General features: G+C 40.1%; 1 protein-coding gene across 1 annotated transcript; it reads left to right on the top strand.

The window, feature by feature from the left end:
- Positions 1 to 217: 217 nt before the first annotated feature.
- PLAC8 (placenta associated 8) lies at positions 218 to 20,817 on the top strand. The gene is made up of 5 exons (XM_036765521.1): positions 218 to 305; positions 12,239 to 12,380; positions 16,626 to 16,750; positions 18,265 to 18,380; positions 20,522 to 20,817. The coding sequence occupies exons 2-4, from the start codon at positions 12,269 to 12,271 to the stop codon at positions 18,367 to 18,369; spliced, it is 342 nt and encodes a 113-aa protein (XP_036621416.1). The 5' UTR covers positions 218 to 305; positions 12,239 to 12,268; the 3' UTR covers positions 18,370 to 18,380; positions 20,522 to 20,817.
- Positions 20,818 to 21,028: the final 211 nt, after the last annotated feature.

The raw sequence follows: 21,028 nt of genomic DNA, 5'->3' as shown, positions 1-21,028 counted from the left end.
TGTGAGATACAAATTAGGATGCAAAATGACTTCCTTTTTCTCTAACCACTGCCTAGTAAAATCTTAGGTAGGCTCAAAGTGTGGCAATAAATACATTTTTCTTTTGAGAAGGCTGCTTTTTTACTGGATGCCACAAACACACTCTGAAATTCCTGGCCACTGAGGGCCTTGGAGCTTATCTTTTGTTCCATTTAATTACTGTAGAAAAAAAATATCTGTACCTTCCCCCTGCATAGGTTTCACTTCTACCGTGAACTCCCAGCAGAGAAGACCTCACCCTCCAGCTCTGCACCTGGCTTTGGACTGTGAGTAGTTATTTGGTCAGATAAATAGTACTTAGGTGCCTTTTTAAAATTTTCTCTCAACACAGAAAGCCTCTTTTTCTTTAGCATTATTTCTCTAGAGCGCTCGACTTTGTATGTGCCTGATATAAAGGAGGCATTTGACAAACAATTGTCAATTGATCATTTCTGATGATAATACTAAGTAAAGATTTTGTAAGATGGGCAATACTTTATATTATATTGTTCACATGAAAGGGGACTGCTTTCTGTTGAAGTTTAAAGCCTTGAAATTTTTGTCCAATTGGTAATAATAACAGATACTGCTTCTTAGTAGATATATCTTTAATACATTACATTGCCAAAGTGGTCATTGACTTCACTGTTCATTTCCATGTGCATTCATACTTAAGCATAAATGCCTGATTTAGTTTTCTTTTTTTTCTACAAAATTTTATTAAGGGTCCTGGTACGTTTTAAGGTACGCTCTCATATTTGATCCATACAAGTTATCTAAAAATTTTAAAGGGGATGTGAGATTTGTGTGCTTTGAGATTTCACTCAGGTTAAGGAGCATGGGGTATTTGAATTTTCGCACTTGGATTTGGGCCAATTTATTGATTTTTATTGTTTTAAAAGTTTTTTTTTCTTTTAAACATTCTTTTCTTTTTAAATTTTGAGTTCCAAATTCTCTCCCTTCCTCCTGCCCCTCCCCAACCCACTGAGAAGTCAAGCAATATGGTGTCAATTATACATGTAAAAGTATGGAAAACATAATTCCATATTAGCGACGTTGTTAAAAAAGACAAAGAAAGTGAGAAAATTATACTTCAGTTTGCACTCAGAGTTCATCAGTTCTCTCTCTCTGGAGATGGGTAGCATTTTTTCATTGAGTCTTTTGGAAACATCTTGGATCATCATTTAGCTCTTTCCCATTTGGCTTCTGGGTTTTGTTTTGTTTTTTGGTTTTGCTTTTTTTTTTAACATTTAGAATGCTTCTTGCCTCACTTTATTCTCATTTGTGGGAGAGTGCCTACTGTGTGAGGTGACAGCACTAGAATGGGGAATTTCATCCATCAAAAACTGAAATGAAGGAGTATGAGTGAAATCAGCTAGAAAAATCCAAGTATGATTCTTCTCAACGGGTATGCCAGGCATGCAAAAGAGAGAAAATGAGGCAATGAATGCCAACGCATGGGGTAGGAGGCATTAAACAAGGGGAAGTATAATTTTGGAATGATATAAATAATTAAGAAATAAAATTGGCAAGTTAAAGAAGGGGAAAGGCTTTCAGACACTGAGAGTCTTTTAACCCTTTGTTAATTGTCTCCAATTTACATAGTATTTGTTTGCACTAAGTTATGGGCAGCTAGGTGGCACAGTGGATAGAGCACTGAACCTGGAGTCAGGCAAACTCATCTTCCTGAGTTCAAATCTGGCCTCAGATACTTCCTAGCCATGTGACTCTGGGCAAGTCACTTCACCCTGTTTGCCTCAGTTTCCTCATCTGTAAAATGAGCTAGAGAAGGAAATAGCAAACCACTCCAGTATCTTTGCCAAGAAAACCCCAAATGGGGTCAGGAAGACAAGACTGAACATGATTGCATGATGTCACTCTCATTAACCTGTGAGCTCCTTGAGATTATTTTTCCACCTTTTCTAATATCCCCTCGAGGTATCCTCAGGGCTTAGCATTGTGCCTGACATTTAATGAATGGTTACTGACCTACTGATTTAACAGTTTAACTGCACCATATTCTAAAGTTTTTCCCAAAGGCTTTCTAATTCCTTCTTTCCACTTACTCCGTAGCTTGGTTCTCCTTGGGTCCTTCTGTCACTCTCTTGAATGGTTGGAAATGGAAGTTGTGTGGATGGGGGGAGTTTCATGATATGGACATCCTGTGATTTCATCTTGCTTACAGTAAAGGAAGCCTCTAAACTTCCTGAAGCCTTTACAAGGGTCACAGATGAATGGACCCCCAACACCCTCTTCTTCACATCCTTTCCAAAGTGAAAGCAGGAAAAGGAACTTCTCTGTGGTGTTCTTTCAATGAAGCAAGAATGGACTTTGTCTAGAAAATGAGATTTCAAAAAGAGTTTTAGTAGGAGATTTTTGTTCATTGAGTCAATGTTTGCAAAAGGAGTTGGATTTGAATTCAAAGAACCTGTGTTTGGATTCTGGCCCAGGTTCTTGATAGCTGTGTGACCTTAACTATAGGATCTTAGATAGAGAAGGGGAAGAGTCATTAGAGGTCATCCAGTCCAACCCTTTGTTTCCAGAAGAGGAAATGGTCCCTTGCCCACAGTCCCAGAGAAAGACCGGATTTGAACGCCAAACAAAATGTGATTCCTTTGGGGAACCAGCCCACCAAAGCAGTGGCAGGCGGATTTGCCGCTCGGCTGACTGATGATGGGCTGGGCCAGGCATTCTGCTCCTTCACAGGGCAGTCCACTGGCACCCTGGGGCTTGCTCTTGGACCGCCACTTATTATAGTCTTCACCACCTCTAAGACCTTTTGTATAGTGCAGGGTACTTTTCAGCAAGGGCACCCCCCACCCTGCTGAGTCTAATTTTCTTAATCTGTCCAATAGGAATAATCATAGTGCCTTCCAAGGGTTATTGTAAGGATGGGATGCAATAACGTATGTTTAGCACTTTGAAAACAGTAAAATGCTCCATAAATATCAGCTACGATGGGGAAAATACGTCCTGACCTCCAAGAGTTATATATAGGGAGTGTCCCAAAAGTCTTAGTGTAGCTTTGAGCGTTGAATAAACTTAAATCTTATTTAAACTGCCCTTAAACTTTTAAATAAGCTTAAACCGATAATAAGACTCTGGGGATACCCTGTATAATATGTGAAAATTGCTTTCCAAACCTTAAAATGCAATCTAGATACAAGTATTAGTATTGTCCTACGGTCGATAGAGCGCCAGGTCTGGAGTCAGGAATCCAGACTCATCTTCCTGAATTCAAATCCGGCCTCCAATACTTACTAGCTATGTGACCCTGGGCAGGTCATTTAACCCTGTTTGCCTCAGTTTCCTCATCTGTAAAGTGAGTTGGAGAAGGAAATGGCAAACTACTCTAGTATCTTTGCCAAGAAAACCCCAAATAGGGTCAGGAAGAATCAGATGTGACTGAAATGACTGAACAACAACCACAAAATAGTTATTCACAGTTTCACATGCAATCTTTTTTCTCTGTTCCTCTCTCTATATGGGAGATTTGTGTATGTTGCTGTTTTTCACATTTAGAATAATAAAAAATTAAATATGTATGTATATGTATACAATATATGTGTTGGTTGTATACATGTATATTGCATATATGTATGTGTATGTGTGTACATATATACATACATGTCAAGGTGTCAGCCTCCTGATGTCATTGGTACTCTTTGATCTATCTATACACACATATACACATAGACACGCATATATACATATAAACATACATATGCATATACATGAGTAGCCGTGTATATATGTACATGTGCATATGTACATGTATGCATGCGTGAATACATACATAGATGCACACATACATACACGTCCTAACCACTTCAACCACCCCCTGACCTCTGCTCCGAATTCTGTTAGCCTAGAGTCCTATCAGCAGCCATGCGTTGCCCAACCCAACCCCTGTGTTACTCCCACCTTCTGCCTTGTTTGCACTCACACAATAACTGAACATTGCCCCTTGCCAATGGTTCCAGAGGAAGCCAGGCCCTCGCCTGTGTTATCTGACCTCATTTCGGCAGCTCGATCTGTAGTAAGCACTCAATAAATGCTTGTTGACTGATTGATTGTTCCACTGGCTTTCCCTGATGCAAATCTTGACCTTTTATTAATTGATTCACTAATGCACCCTCCAACACTTTTCCCTCTTCAAGCCTCCCATGTCACTCCCTTTAATCCTCATTCACACAGAGGACTTTAGCTCCTATTTTGCTGAGAAAATAGAAGTGCCTGCGAGCTCCCTCTTCTCCCCTCCTGGGCTCCTGAGAATCCCTCACTCAATCGAGAAGCATTCAAAGGTCTCTTAAATGCAAGTCACAAAGATCAAAATGAAACATGGCTGCCTTCTAAGAGCTTACATTCTACAAGAGGAAACTGTGTGTACACATAAGTACAAGCAAAATAAGCCCAAGGTCATTTTGTCTGGAAAGGACACCAGTAACTGGAGGGTGGGGGTGGGGGTGGGAGTGAGGGTGGGGGAGTCAAGAAAGGATTCTTGTAGAAGGGGATGCTTGAACATTTCCAAAAGACTCATGATGGAAAATGCTCTCCACATTCAGAGAAAGAGCTGACAGAGTCGGAATGCAGATCAAAGCATACTGTTTTCACTTTTTTGGGGGTGTTTTTTTTCTTTTTGTTCAGTTTCTTCTTTCACAATATGACTAATATGGCAATATGTTTTATATGATTGCAAATGTGTAATCTATATCAGATGGTTTGCTATCTTGTGGAGGAGGAGGGAGAAAAATTTAGAACTCAAGATCTGTCAAAAATGATTGTTGAAAATTTTCTTTACATATAATTGGAAAAAATAAAATATTATTAAATCAAAAAGGGGCATGCTTGAGCTGAGTTTTGAAGAAAACAATGCAGCCTAAGAAGCAGAAGTGAGGAGGGAGTATGTGTGCTCCAGGCATGGGGAACAGCCACTGCAAAAGCATGGAGGCTGGAGATAATGATAGGACTCAAAGGGACCCCAGGAGCCTTTTAGTTCAACTTGCTCATTTTATACTTGAAGAAACTGAGGCAAAGCGTCTTGATGTCAGGTAGGACTTGAACCCAGGTCCTCTGACATCAATGTTTGTTTCAGGATACTTTTGTTGTCTTCTCCCTCAATTATTTCTCCTTTGGTCCAGTCTCTGATGAAGAGTTGTCCTTCTCCTCTGCACTTGGGTCCCTGATCTTACCCCCTTCCATCTCCTCAGTCTATGACTCTCTAATCTTCAGTATTTTGATATCTCCTGGTTTCTTCCTTGTTCCCTTCAAATGCGCTCAGATGTTCCCCACCTTAAAAACACCAGCAACAATAGCAAAATCTTCACTTGGTCTTGCCAATCCTTTCAGGCTATCATGCTGTACTTCTCTTCCCTTAACAACCAAACAAAGGTCTTCTACACCTGTTGCCTCCATTTCCTCTACTGTCACTCATGGCTTCCAATCTGGCTTTTAGCCTCACCACTCGGCTGAAATTGCTCCCTCCAATTCTCTTCATTTTCTTCATTCTCTTCACCCAGTTCTCTTTATTGCTAAATCCAGTGATTTCTGTGTCTTCATCTTTCTTGAGCCTTCTGCAACAATTGCCCCTATCTTCCTGGATCATGATTGCATTCTTCCTGTTTTTTTGTGACATTTCCATCCTGATTCTCTTAATTTTCTGCCCGATCTTTCTCATTCTTCTTTTCTGGGTCTTCATGTCCTGACAAGGTGATCTTCTGGAACTTTTAATTTTCCTCTCTCTGTACCCTTGAATCTTGGTGTCCTAGTCATTTCGCATGAGTTCAGTCATCTCCATACTGATGACTCCCAGACCTAGAGATGGAACCATCTTGTCTTTCTTGAGTGACTGTCCTGAATCCCCAGTGGCCTGGCAGACACCTCCACCTGGATGTCCTGTAAGCATCTCACACTCCATATGTCCAAAATGGAGTTCATTGTCTTCCCCCTGCCCAGAAATGCCCTCCTCTTCCGTGTTTCCCCCTTTCTGTTGGGGCATCACCATCCTTCCAGTCCTGAAGGTTCATAACTTTCATATTTTTCTCTCTCAACCCTCATATCCAGTCAGTTGTCAAGATGTATTGAGTCTCCATATCTCTCAGTCTCTGCTTTCTCTCCACTCATGTACACTGTTCCAGCTCATTTCTTCTGTCCTAGACTAGCTGGCTTCCAATTCCAGACTCTCCTCTCCAAACTAGCTCGCACAGAGGTGACAAAATAATCTGTCTAAAGCACAAGCCTGACAGTGTCATTTCTCTGCTTAAGAATTTGGTGGCTCCCTTTTGTTCCTAGGAGAACGTATCAACTAGACTGTGTGACATCTTAAAATTCTTCTCACTATGGCTGCAGACTATCTTTTTGGATTCTTGTAGCTAGGTGGTAGTGTAGAGAAGAGTGCTGGGAGCTGGATCCAGTATGATCTGAGTTCAAATGCTGCCTGAGATACTTACCAGCTTTGTGACCCCGAGCGGGACATTTAACCACTGACTGCCTATTTCCTCATCTGTAAAATGGGGATAATAATTTCTAGAATGCATTCCCCTCCCATCCCAGGTCTAGAACGCACTCCCTCCCCATCCCAGGCCTAGAATGCACTCCCCCCATCCCAGGCCTAGAATGCACTCCCCTCCTATCCCAGGTCTAGATTGCACTTAGTCCTCACTTCCACCACTTAGAATCCCAAGCCTCCTTCCCAGGCTCATCTCACAAGCCAACGACTAGGGTAAACCTTTCCTTGTCTCCCTGGTTGTTAGTGTCTGTCCTTCCTCCTCAAATTGCCATGTATGTACATACTTACCCATTCATCTGTTACATCCCCCTCAAGAAGCAGCCTGTTGAGGGAAGGGGCAGGTTTTCATTCTTTTGTTTGTGTTCCTAGTGCCAACAGTTTCTTGCATACAGCAAGCACTCAATAAATGTAATCATAATTTTGTTGGCTAAGATCAGAGGTAACGGAAGCCCAGACAGACTAAGTAATTTGCCTAAGGTCACAAACATGGCAGGTGACACAGATAGTTGTGATTCAAACCCAAGACCTCTTTCTGCTATACCAAGAGTGAGTCATGGCTACTGTAGCTGATATGCACCTTCCTAGTTGGCCTACAAAATGGCGACCTGAGAGCCAAGTAGAGCAGGATCAGAGACAAAAGAGACTATCCCAGCAGGCTCAGGTCCTTAGGCAGGGAGGCTTATATATCTTCATAGTCCTCTCTGTCTGCCCAGGAATGTTCTTACCTCGGAGCTGGCAGGAGAGAAAAGGGAGGGCAGCAAAGGGGTCCCTGGGGACGAGGGAAGCAGCCAGCCAGAGATGGCAGCAGTGAGGTGGGGGCAGAGCCCATCATCAGACATCTGCACGTGTAATCAACAGCGACATCCTCTCCTTTATCTCCTTTACCAAAAAATGTCTTCTAAGCAGAACAAAGACTTCAACTCGTTAACCTTTGATTAACCAGATTATTGTTGTTCAGTCGTGTCTGACTCTTTAGGACCCCATTTGGGGTTTTCTTGGCAAAGACACTGGAGTGATTTGCCATTCCCTTCTCCAGCTCATTTTACAGATGAGGAAACTGAGGCAAACAGGGTTAAGTGACTTGTCCAAAATCACACAACTAGTAAGTTTCTGAAGCCAGATTTGAACTCAGGAAGAGTTTTTCTGACTCTAGACCTGGCACTCTATGTACTATGGTGCCACCTAGCTGCTCAATTTACAAGGTCATCCCTGGTCAAACCTACCTAACAAAAAAAATCTGTTAATTCTTGGGTCCCAAACCAGCTAAGAGGACTTGTTGTTAAGACTAAAAGTAGCGAAGATGACTAAGTGAATATGCCTAGGAGGTCATTTCCATCTAAGTAAGTAACAAATTGTTCATCATAGATTGCATTTTATTGTTTTCTTTGGGTGGGCTGCCCAGGTTTCTGAAGTTGCAGAAATTGGGAAACTTGATAGAGCAGCTGCCTAGAGGTAGCTAGGTAACTTAGACTTTACTAGTTGTGTGACCTTGGGCAAATCACTTCACCTTGATCTGCTTCAATTAATAGCATGTACTTCCCAGTGTTGTTGTGATGAAAGGATCAAATAAGATCATATTTGTAAAGTACTTAGCACAGAATCCGGCACACAGTAGGCAGTGTATAAATGTTTAAAAAAAAAAAAAATATATATATATATATATATATATATATATATATATATATATATATCCACCCCTAATCCTCATGGATTCTTCTCCATGTTCTTCCAAAGATTTTCCACAGGGAATCTATTCAGCATAGTAGAGGACTTCCTCTAGGTCTTATCTCTAACAGTAATCAGCAGTATGACTTTGGATGAGTCACTTAACTTCAGCCTGCTTCAGCTTCCTCAACTGTAGAAAAGGGATAAAAATAGCCCCTATCTGGTGAGGATCAAATGAGATAATATTTGTAAAGCACTTAGCACAGTGCCTGGTACCTAATAGGTGCCATGTAAATGCTTATTCCCTGCCCTCTCTCTCATGTTAGTTTTCCCAAGTACCTGTATAAATCTTGGGCTGTCCATTCTTCCTACATGAACGATTCACCTCTTTTTCCACTCATATATATTCTTGCTAACGATCATACCTATTCTTTTTTTTTTTTGGAGGGGGGAAGGAAGGGCAATTGGGGTTAAGTGACTTGCCTAAGGTCACACAGCTAATAAGTAACTTTAGCAGAGTTGGAGGATATAAAATAAATTCACAGAAATCATCAGCCTTGTGGTATAATACTACAGAGGCAAAAAAAAAAAGAAGAAATTCCATTTAAAATAACTACAGAATGTATAAAATACTTGGAAGTCTAGCTACCCCAACTCATGCAGGAACTCTGTAAACACTGCTATAAACTACTGTTTCATAGAAATAGACCTAATGTATCAGGAGGGCAGAGTTTATAATCTCAAAGAGGATCATAAACATGTCTGAAAGGTTCGGAACCGCCGGATATAAGAAACTCTCAAAGTAGAAGGCAGAAGAATCAAAACATTTATTTAGGCTCCACAGTAACCAACCCATGAACCAGAAGCCCCATTTTGATATGTTGATCAAAATCTTCCAGGCCCAATAAGTACGCCTTGCAAGAGTAACCAGGAGGCTACAGAGAAGCATGATTGCGTAAAGCAAAATCATGCTTTCCCCTCGATGGTAATAAGATTACCCACTGGCCTGAAGTCTTTGTTCAGCTTCCTCCCGTAGATCAGCTCTGCTACTGGCAGCTCCTGCCTCAGCTGTGTCTGTGTCTGTAACTGAAGCTGCAACTGAAACTGACGATGTAACGGTCGCTGTAACTGACGATGTAACTGTCGCTGGCTCCAACCGGAAAAGGAAAAGAAGAAGAAGAGAACTCTCCGAGCTGTCCTCTCCCCTCTTATAGGGTCTCTGACATCATCAAGCTCCGCCCAAATGACCAGGGCCGATTGGTTCTTGAGTTGGCCCCTCCCCCTAGCATAGACATTAACACCTCCCCTCAGCCAGCCCCATGACTCCTCACACAGGAAGCTGTCTGCTTCCCGGCATGCTCCCCGGGCCTCCTGCCCCGGAAGAGCAAGCCACAGTGTCCAGAGGCTCAATGAGGCAAGCTGAGCCATTCAAAGAAAACAAAAGCCATTATGGCTACACCTAACTATTTGATAAAAATTTCTGGGAAAACTCAAAAGCCGCATGGAAGAAATTAGACTTATACCTATACCTATACACCTTATACCTATAAGATTTAGACAAAATAAACTCCAAATGGACACATGACCTAGATATAAAAGCTCACATGGAATTAGAAAAATGAAGAAGAAATAACCAATTAAATCTTGGGGTAGAGGGTAGCTTCATGATCAAACAAGGGATAGAAAGGATCACAGAAGATAAACTCAATAATTTTGTTTACATAAAATAAAAATAGGGTTGGTTTTTGCTTTTTTGTTTTTGTTTTTGTTTTTGTTTTTTTTGCAAAAACAAATCTTACTAAGATTAGTAGGGAAATAACCAGGAAAAAAAAATAAAGCTTGTTTCCCTGATAAAGTTTTCATTTCCAAAATATATAAGGAACTAATTCGAATTTATAAGAATAAGAACTATTCTCAATTGATAAATGGTTTAAGGATATAAACAAGCAGTTTTAAAAGGAAGAAGCTCAAAATATTTATAACCATAAGAAAAAAATGCTCCAAATCATTAATCATTAGAGAAATACAAATTAAAGTCATTCTGAGGTTCTACCTCACACCCATCAGATTGGCAAAGATGATGAGAAAAAATAAAATGACCAATGCTGGAGGGTCTGTAAGAAAACAGGGAGCTGTGAATGAATGAGTCCAGCCACTCTGGAAAGCATTTTGTGATTATGCCCCAAAAGTTCCTAAACTGTGCATGCCTTTGACCCAGCTATGCTACTGCTAGGTTTATAGACCAAAGAGATCAAAGAAAGAGGAAAAGATCTTCTATGTACAAAATATTTATAGCAACTCCTTTCATGGTTACACACACATGAAAAAAAAACTGAAACTAGGGGTGGGTGTGGGTGTTCCCATGGGTAATGGCTAAGCAAGTTATCATGAATAATAATGTTGGAGTATTATTGTGCTACAAGAAATTAGGAACAATTTATACTAAAATATCAATATTATAAAATTAAACAACTTGACAAGACTTAAGAACATTTATTAACTGAATTATCAACCATGATTCCAAAGGACTGCCCACCTCATGACAGAGAGATGATGAATTAATATGCAAAATAAGAAATATTCTTTCTTCCTTCCCTCATTCCTTCCTTTTCTTCCTTTCTTTCCTTCTTTATTTTTCTTCCTTCCTTCCTTTCTTCCTTCCTTCATTCCTTTCTTTCCTTTCCTTTCCTTTTCTTTTCCTTTCTTTCTTTTTCTTCCTTTTTTCTCCTTTCCTTCCTACCTTCTTCCCTTTTGTCTTTCCTTCTTTCCTACCTCCCTCCCTTCCTTCTTTCCTCCCTCCCTTCCTTCTTTCCCCCCTTCCTTACTTCTTTTCTTTCTTCCTTCTTTCCTTCCTTTCTTGTGAGCAAGAGGAGGTGAGGGGAAAAAGTGAATGCTCAATATTTAGGGGAAAATATTTTTAAGTCAAATAAAGAAATTGCTCTAGAGGCAAAAGGGAGGCACTGGAGTTTTTTCAACAACATTGTTAGATCTGTACTTAAGAAAAATCACTTTGGCAGCTGTGTAGACAATGGATTGGAGGAGGTGAGATCTGAGGCAAGAAGAGCAATTAGGAGATGGTGACAATAGTCTAAGTGCCAGAAGATGGGGCCCTGAACTAGGGTGGCATCTGGGTGGCTCAAGAAGACTTGAGATAACCTGTGGAGGTACAAGCAGCAAGATTTAGTGATTGATTGGCTGTGTAGTGTGAGAGTCAAGGATAAGGCCAAGACTGTCCTGGAGCCTGGAGGAATGGTGTTACCTCGGACAGAAATAAGGAAGGTAGAGTATTTATAAAGAGAGGTAGACTGGGATGGAGGAAAAGATGATGAATTCTCTTTTGGCATGTTGAGTTTCATAAGAGATTTCCAGGATGCATAATCTTCAGCCCCCTAGGCAACTCTCTTTAAATTTCAAAGCATAGACTGGTCTATGTTGGTAGAGGGAGTTTACTCTTTGGGAGTTTCCTGTACCAACAGCCTTATAGGTCTGAGCTAACTGATTGACTGAAGGAATGAGCAAATGAAACCTTGCAAAGCACTTTCTTCATGACTCCATGAGCTAGCTAGCACAAATATTATCATTATTCCCACTTAATTTTTATTACTCTTTATTTTTTAAAATGGGGGGTTTTGGCAAGGCAATCGGGTTAAGTGACTTGTCCAGGGTCACACAGCTAAAACATGTCAAGTGGCTGAGGCCAGATTTGAACTCAGGTCCTCCTGACTCCTGGGCCAGTGTTCTATCCACTGTGCCCTCTAGTTGCCCCAAAAACGTCATGTTGATGTCTTCTATTTTTACATCAGTAATGGAGCACCCTACTGACACCTCCCTTATAACAAATTTATTACCATTTTATAGATCACTCACCCAGGTCACATTGGCTAATAAAGGTCACATCTAAGACTTAAGTCTTCCAATGCCAACAATGATGCTCCTTCCATTACACCGTACACTGACAAACAGCTTGATCCAAATGACCTAAACATCAATGCCATCAGTAACCACAAAGTGTTCGAAGATACATCACTTCTCTCCTTTCCTTTTCAGGCTGTGGGCTTCTAAGAACCTACCTCAAAAATGCAGCCACCACCGCCAGTGGTAGTCATGACTCAGCCCCAGAGGGGTGTTTACCCACAAGGCTCCAATTGGCAGACCGATCTCCTTGATTGTTGCAGCGACTGCGGAGTCTGTAAGTCCTGATGCCAAGTTAATATTGAATGTGACTGATATAAAATCAAATTTCTTTTCCATTCTTTTGTCCCTATAGAGCATGTTCCAAATGATATCTGTCAATTCTTAGTCAATATGATGCTGCCTTTTTTTTTTTAACACATTAATAGTGATCACCAAATGATTTATACACCTTGTACTTGTCAATTAGTAAACTTACTTATGTGTAACCTGGGGCTCAAGGTTATTTGCATAAGATTCTCCTCATTGGTGAAGAATGGTAACTAGGCTCTCTCCTCTCCCAAGCTCTCACTGTGACCCTCACACAAAGCAACAAGATGCATTGAAATATCATTCCCTACCAGTGAGGAGAGTCTTATGCAAATAACCTTGAGCCTCAGATTATATTGAAATATATTTCAACATTGAAATAACAAAGGGAGATCTGCTTTATTCTATCACTGATAAGTAAGTCTGCATGTTTATAATTAGATCTAAATTCTTTCATTTTTATTAAATAAAATACCATCAATCAATAAAGAAGCATTTTAAAAATACCTACTATGTGTCAGAAACTGCACTAGGTTCGAGGTTGTATGCACTAGGTACATACAAAATCAAAAATTCAGCTTCAATCTCTACCAAGGAAAGTGACATGTACACACATATACATATAGCATATACTATTTAAATAAAAAGTAATTTTGGATTAGTTTATTTAAATTAACTTAGTTAAAATAATTGATTGATTGATTTAAATAAGGAGCAGCTTGAAAAAGCCTCTCATAAGAGGTGGCATTTGAAAAAGGCTAGGGATTCATTCTCAGAGGTGGAGGGCATTCCTGGCATTGGAGATTACCCAACCTGAGACCAAATATGTGAGGAAGAGTGTCTAGGTTGCTCTAGTTACTTCTAAACACGTATCAAAACCCGTACACAGATATCAGCTAGGTCACTTTACAGTGATACCACAGCATAGTAGAAATGTCAGAAGATGTTGTCAAAAGACCTGGTTCTAGCTCTGCCACTTACTAGCTATGTAAAGTGGGCAAATCACCTAGCTTCTTTAATTGGGTGCATCACCTTTGCTTTTGTTTACCCTTCTGCCATAGCCCAGATAACCCTATCACCTGGCCTACTTAACCTTCACTTAAAATGAGCTGGAGAAGGAATTGGCAAACCACTCCAGTATCTTTGCCAAGAAAACTCCAAAGGGGGTCACAAATGGGGTCAGACATAACTGAAGCAACTCAACCACAACAAAGTGCTATATAAATGCTAGCTGTTTTTAAGAGCCAAGATTCAAGTCCAATGGCTATTTTCTTGTCAAGTGATCTCTCCCTTAAATTTCTAGCTTTTAAATTTTAATCCTCATTTTACATCACTGCTTGTTTCTTCAGTGACCCTAATAGGAGATGTGACTTAGAAATTACAATAGGCTTTTCGCCCTGTCCACCGTGTTGGCACCTTGAGTTGCTCTTTACTTTCTAGTTGTATTCAAGATTATCTGGTTGAAGCATCAACTCCTTGGTTAATTTGAATGTTGGTGGTCCTGCCTTGTTCTGAAATGTTCATGTGCAAAAAAAAAAAAAAAAAGATATTTTCTGATCTCACCAAAAAGTCACCTTTATTCATGATGTAAGCATGTTCTGTTTTTCAGAAGAGTTCATTTTGGGACACAGGCTGATTTCCCTTGTTTTCAAAATATCGTGTTCCAGCCTCCCATTGTATTCTTGAATAATTCTATACGATGTGAATGGGTACTTGTTTTGTCTGAGCTGGCCCTCACCTGGGCCAGTTGTCTGGTAGTTTAGATTGATTTTGGAACAAGATGAAACATTTTTGGGTAATTCAATAGCTAACAAAAGGAGATTTACTTATTCATATCAGGAGAAAGATATTCAACAAGGGTAGGCATTGAGAAGCCCTTGATGTGATTCAGCTAAGCAAAGAAAGTTTCAGTCTTGATTTACTAGCCAAGGATCAGAGCCCTCTCCAAGCTCCTTGTGGCTGCTTTGTACTCAGGTGATGAAGAAATGATATCCAATGATCTAAGCCTTTAGTCCCCTGAGACAACCAAATCTCAAGGAATGTCTCAATAACTTTTAAGGAAAAACTATCTAACTTGTACATGGAGAAAGGTTAGGATATTCCTCATACCAAACTCAAGATGTGTAAATTTCACCTTTTTGGCTGCTTGCAGAATTTCTTTTTTGATTTGAAGCCTGGAGACTCGAGACTACATTTCTGGATGAATAAAAATTGGAGCTTCTCTCTGTCAGTATTCTTTGGTTTCTAGCGAGGGCCTGTCTCCATTATTTCTAGGCAATTTAATTATATGAGGTACTGGAATATGGTACTCAATTTCTTTGTGGCGGGGAGGAGGCCAGTATTTCTTAAATTTTTATTGTTTAGTCATTTTTCAGTTGTGTCCAACTCTTCATGACCCCATTTGGGGTTTTCTTGGCAAAGATGCTGGAGTAGTTTGTCATTTCCTTCTCCAGCTCATTTTACAGATGAGGAAACTGAGGCAAATAGGGTTAAGTGACTTGCCCAGGGTCACACAGCTATTAAGTGTCCCAGGCTGGATTTGAATTCAGGAAGATGAGTCTTCCTGACTCTGGGCCTGGCACTCTATCCTCTGCACCACCTAGCTGCCCTGTATAGGTCAAAAACATTCAATCTACAAGAGACACCAGTACGGCAGAACTCCAAGCCAATAACCATTTATTAAAGGACCTGGTCTCCTTTAATAAATGGGACCTCAGACCTTCCTCACAATCTGAGATGCCCCCTTCCTCCAGGGCCTTACTTTTATAGTGCTTGCAACCTGGACAATACAGGTGGAACAGGCCAAAAATACAGTCTGATTGGTTGATAAACCTTGCCCTGGACCCTCCAGGACGATCTACACAAAATGTAGAACCCCATTGGTTGACAGACTTGCAAGTAGACCTTACCAGACCTATCCTGACCTTCCAAGAATTCCTACCAAAATTGAGGAGCCGACTCATGGGATTGGGCTGATGAGCAGATGTCAAAACACCTGCATGAGCCAACAAGCCAGTAGAAAGGCAGACTGAAGACCAGCAAGCAGGATCACTCATTGGCCAAATGCCCATAACTTTCTCCCCATGTCAGACAATAGGGAGATAATAAAGGGTGGAGGGGTAATGGAATGGCTGGGGGACTTTCCATGTAATTGAGTCACATCTGTCTCACTGGGCTTGGTCCCCTGCTCAGCAGGAGGAAAAGGTAGAGAGGTCCTTTAGTCAGCTTCCTAGGATCAGGCAAGCAAACCACTTAGTAAGTGACCTTCTGATTATGTAATGTACAGTTTGGAGCCTTTCATAAAATGTTTGAGGCTTTTTATAAGAGTCTGGGGTCCTTTTATAAGAAAGAATCTAACCTATTTAATCATTCCTGAATAATTAACTAAATATATATTGATAACTATAATGTTAATTGATAAACCACATATGTGTTGATAACAGGTATATGACTAAGACTAAATGCATATTGATTGGCTAATTTGACTAAATGTATATTCAGTGTAGGTATAATATATTGATAATTACTACCAATAACCACCCCTTTAAAATCACTAGCTGATTAATACTGATTGGGATAAAATAGGGATCCAGTGATCTATTTCATCTAATTAAGAGAGCCTTGCAGAATTCTGCCCTATAGCTTGGTTGCTTTGGTTTGCAAAGATACAAGGATTCCCCATTGTTGTTTTTTTATTTTGCTTTGTTCTTTGTTATTCCACCTCTGCATTTTTTCAATCTGCCTGAATAATTCTATTCCTCAGAAATGACACAGCTTCATTAAGATTTAACCACCACCTTTTCTACCTTATTAATTCTTAGGCTTCTCTTCTCAACAACCAATGGTCCAGCTCCCTCCATCTACAATTAAGCACCTAGACACACACAGGAAATACAATTGATTAGAGGCCATACTCGGGTTTCTCACAAGCCACATTGGACCAAAAGAGGAACAAGTAACATGTTAATACTCACGCAGATTTTGCTAAAGTTCCTACATGCTAAATGGGCACATAAGACCAGGCTGGGGTGATGGAGAGAGGATAGGATGTTTCATCATGTTGAAATGATGGGTATTGCATGCATTATAATATATTTTCTCCTCCCCACCACTGGATTTAGTAGTTTCTCTTTAAGAGGACCTTGGAGAATTCAAGATTTAATAGAAAAAAAAAACTAAAGTAACTCCTGCTTGTGGTTTTCTCCACGATTAGGCATTTGTGGGACATTCTGTACCCCCTGCCTCGCATGCCAAGTGGCTTCTGACATGAATGAGTGCTGTTTGTGTGGAACGAGTGTAGCCATGAGGACCCTCTACCGGACCAGATACGGCATCCCTGTGAGTCACCTGCTCAGCCGTACAATCACACCTAACAGAGTTATACAAATGAATACTATGTATTTGTGTTATTAGAAATCGTGCTTTTGTCTTTTCTTTGTATCATCAGTGCTTAGCCCAGTGCCAGGAACATAGTATGCCCTTAATAAATGTTTATTGATATAATTTGACCCTCTGGGGGGAGATCCTCAACCATTTGCAATCTGTTGGCGGTCCAGCCATATTGCCTCACCCTTTGTTTCTTGTCCTGAATAAAGGAATTAAGACGCACCGTGGGGTGTGGAGAGCCTGGACTATGCCTTTCTGCTTTACTGTGGCAGTTGGAATTCCATTAGAGCAGGGATTCTTAAACTTTTTTTGTCTGTTCTGGGCCCCTTTGGCAATCTGACCACTTCTCAGAATGTTTTTAAATGTATAAAATACATAGGATTCAAGAAAAGCAATTTTATTTAGTTTTCCAATTAAAAAAAAATCAAGTTCACGGACCTCAGGTTAAGAACCCTTGCTCTGGGACATAATAGAATGCCTGATATTTAATAATCCCTGCACTTACTCTGTGCATCCTATTTGTAAATATAATGAACATTACATATTATTTCCCATTGTGTTAGTTTCACCCTGTGTAATACTGGTAACAAATAAACATGAGGTGTTTATTCTGTAGTAACTGGGATGGGGGGTGGAGGGGAAAGAGAAGGAATAAGCACTTACGTAGATCTACTAGGTGCCAGGGGCCATACTAAACGCTTTACAAATATTATTTCGTTTTATCTGAACAACATCCCTGGGAAGTAGATGCTATTTTACAGTTGTGCAAACTGAGGCAGAGATTAAGTGACTTCCCCAGGGTCACACAGCTGAGCCCAGATTTGAATGTAGGTTTTCCTGACTCCAGGCCCAGTGTGTTCTCCACTGGGCCACCTCACTGCCTCCTAATTAACTGACACAGTTCATATACTTTCTCCAAATCCTCGATGCCCCATCTTGATGTGGAAGTGACCCGGAGATCTTTGCAGGCTGTTGTCAGTAGAAGCTCCAAAGGCATAAGCATGGGTCCTATGACTTCTGCTCTGGCTGCTATCCATGGATGTGTCTAAGTTCAGTTTGTGGACACAACTCTTAAAGCCCACTGCTGGATTATATGGATCTGCAACAGTGGGTCAAAATTATAGGTCTTGGAAATAATGGAATATTTCTAATCCCATGAAGTATTAGAAAAATTAAACATAAAAAGGGAGATTTGTATGAAAAAAGGAAACCTCCCTGACTAAATTTTACGTGATTTTATTAAACCGGAATCACTAGCCCGGGGATCTGTATCTACTTTAGCCTCTCTCATATATCCTGGAACCACTGAAGCTCGGTCATGAGCTTCACACACTTGACACTTACTAGCTGTATAACCCTGGGCAAGTCACTTAACCCTGATTGCCTCCAAAAACAAAAGAAAACAAACAACAACAAAAAATAAAAGCTGTGATCTTAATGATTTTGATTTTTACTCCTTTCAACAGGGATCCATTTGCGGGGACTTCATGGCAACTTCGTGTTGCCTTGTGTGTTCTCTTTGCCAACTTAAAAGAGACATTAATAGGAGGAGGCAAATGAACGCTTTCTGAAAAAGCTAACGGTGAGTAAATCCGGTTTCCTCACGGACCCCACGTGTCTTTTAAGAACAACAACTTGGGACCTTTTAAACTTGATAACTTTTTCAATAGAGAAAACTTAGATCTCTTATTACCTTAATTGTGAAGGCTGATTTCTTTATAGGAAAATAAGTTTGCTTCAGTTTGGCACCCTATTTCAGTGGATGGGTACAACCAATTGCAGTGGCTGGTGTCCTAGGAGTCTACACAGGATTGGGTCAATCTGCTAATAATCACTCATTAAGCACCTACTACATGTAAAGTCCTTTACCAAGTACTAAAAGGAGGTAAAATATATGTGTTGCTGTCTCTGACTTCAAGGGGTCAGACTAGAGTGACAGCTGTGAAATATCAGAGTATCAGCTCAGGATGGCTACAGATGAAGACACTGATCACGGTGAAGTCCAATTGTACATGTCATTTTCTTTCCTTTTCGATAGGACACAATCCAGCAGAGAATTTGGACTCTGAGGATTTGAGTTTGAATCCTGAACCTCCTCAATCTCCTCATTTGCAAAAATAAGGGGATTGAAATAGAAGGCTTCCAAGGTCAATTTGATGAACAATTTACTAAGAGCCCACTATGTGTAAGACACTGTCTTAGGCACTAGGGATATTAAAACAAACAAAACAATTGTCTCTGACCTCTGACCTCATTCTACTTGGGGAAAGGACATCTAAATAAATACAAAAATATGTACAAATTAAATACAAGTAATCCTTGTGGGGGAAGCAGTCAGTTAACAGCTTTTATTGAGCACTTGCTATAAGCAGGCCCTGTGCTTACATGGGAAGGCAAAGGATACACAGTCCCCGGCTCAGCCTAATAGGTGAAGACAACATGCCCCAAAGAATGCATATACAGACACACAGGGTAAAGTGGAGGTAATCTCAGAGAAGGCTTCCTGAAGGACCGAGGGATTTGAACTGTCATTTCAAACAAGACCACTTGTGAAAGGCTTTGTGTAAAGGCCTAGCACTTGAACTGAGCCTCAGTGGTTTTACAAGAGGTGGGAATGGGGGGGAGACACATACAAGTCATACAGAGAAGGGCAACTTGGTTTGGTTGGAACATGGCGTGAAGGGAAGCCATATAGATTCAGTCTGGAAAGACGGGTGGGAGGCAGCTTGTGAAAACCCAGAAACTCGAAATAAAGGAGCTTCTATTTTACTCCAGAGGCCAACAAGGAGGCCACTAAGGCCTTTTCTTGGCCTTTGGGCAGATTTTGGCAGCTGTGGAGAGGATGGATTGAAGCAAAGGCAACCTGAAGGCAGGGAGGCCAATTAGGAGGCTAAGAGGTGGTGAGGGTCTGAACAGTTGGGCATTATTGATGGCAGAAAAAAAAAAGGAGGGGGCACTGAAACTTTTTTTTTAATGAAGAGAATAGGCAGAAGTTTAAAAGGAAATACAAAGGGAGGGAAGGATAGAATTTGGAACTCAAAACTTAAAAAAAAAGTTAAAATTATTTTTACATGTAATTGGAGGAAAAATAAAACATTTTTTTAACCAGAAGGAAATACAGCTAAGTCTTGAAAGTAATGCGTAGAATTTGCTATATACTTTTTTTTAAAAAAGTGGAAATGAGGAATTTGGTTTTGTATGCAATATTTTTTTTTGTGTTCCACTGTGTATATGAAGGTTTGTTTTTTTTAAGATAATGGAGCCACTCAGAGAGGAGAGGGAGGACGTGAGAGCTTAACTCTAATGACCTTCATCTTCTCAATAAAGTAAAAAGTGAGATGATCAACTGACAATGAGAGGCCCTGGGTTGGGTTGGGGATTTGGAAATTGAAAAGGTGTGGAACAAGAGGTGAATACAAGAAAGAGACAGAGAAAATAGGGAGGAGAATGAGGACTCATTGGAAGTTAGGCAGCATGAACTAATGGTGGACCCAATGATTCCTAAGATTTTAAAAGAAGAAATCACTCTCTGAACGGGCTTAAAGTAGGGAGCCCCTTTGTAAATCTTAATTCTTGCTCATTTCTTTGGCCCATTTTCCTATTCACTAAACTCTAAAACCTTAAATGGACAGAAAATTGAAAGGAGTGTTGAAGAGATGAGAATTAGAACAAGATTAAAATTTTAAATGACAAGATTCTAATTCAGCTGTTTTGTCTTTGCAGATGAAGTCTGTGTTTCTGATGAAGCTAATTGGCATCAGTTTTAACACCTGAAAAACATGTTTCCTCAAGTATTCCTCTGACTTTTGTTCCCAAATTGCTACATGCCATAACAAAGTTGAATCACGATGGTGTGCCATGCTGTGAAGGCTCTTTTTGCTTTATCTGAATGTTTATTCTTAGCACGTTCTCCCAGCAGGTTTTAATCTTCACCTTACTGTGACTCTTCTAACAATGCTTGATTTTTAACATGCAGCTTGATTTTTTTGAATGTAAAATAAAGAGTATTTGGACTAAGATTTTCTGTGTACATATTTTATATTAGTTGATATTAATTTTTATATTTTCATTCATATTATTATAATAATTTAGTTCTCAGAAATTTTAGTTTACTGTCAGTGAACTCTGGTCTCTAAGTTACAAAGACTAAAGTTTTGCATCCTTTTGAGATTTATATAAATTACTTATTGATAATTTTCATTCCATTTCCCTGCTGTCCTTATTTTACAA

The sequence above is a fragment of the Trichosurus vulpecula genome, chromosome 6 (genome assembly GCF_011100635.1).
Source record: "Trichosurus vulpecula isolate mTriVul1 chromosome 6, mTriVul1.pri, whole genome shotgun sequence".
NCBI classification, from domain to species: Eukaryota; Metazoa; Chordata; class Mammalia; order Diprotodontia; family Phalangeridae; genus Trichosurus; species Trichosurus vulpecula.
This window is presented reverse-complemented; position numbering and strand designations above follow the sequence as displayed.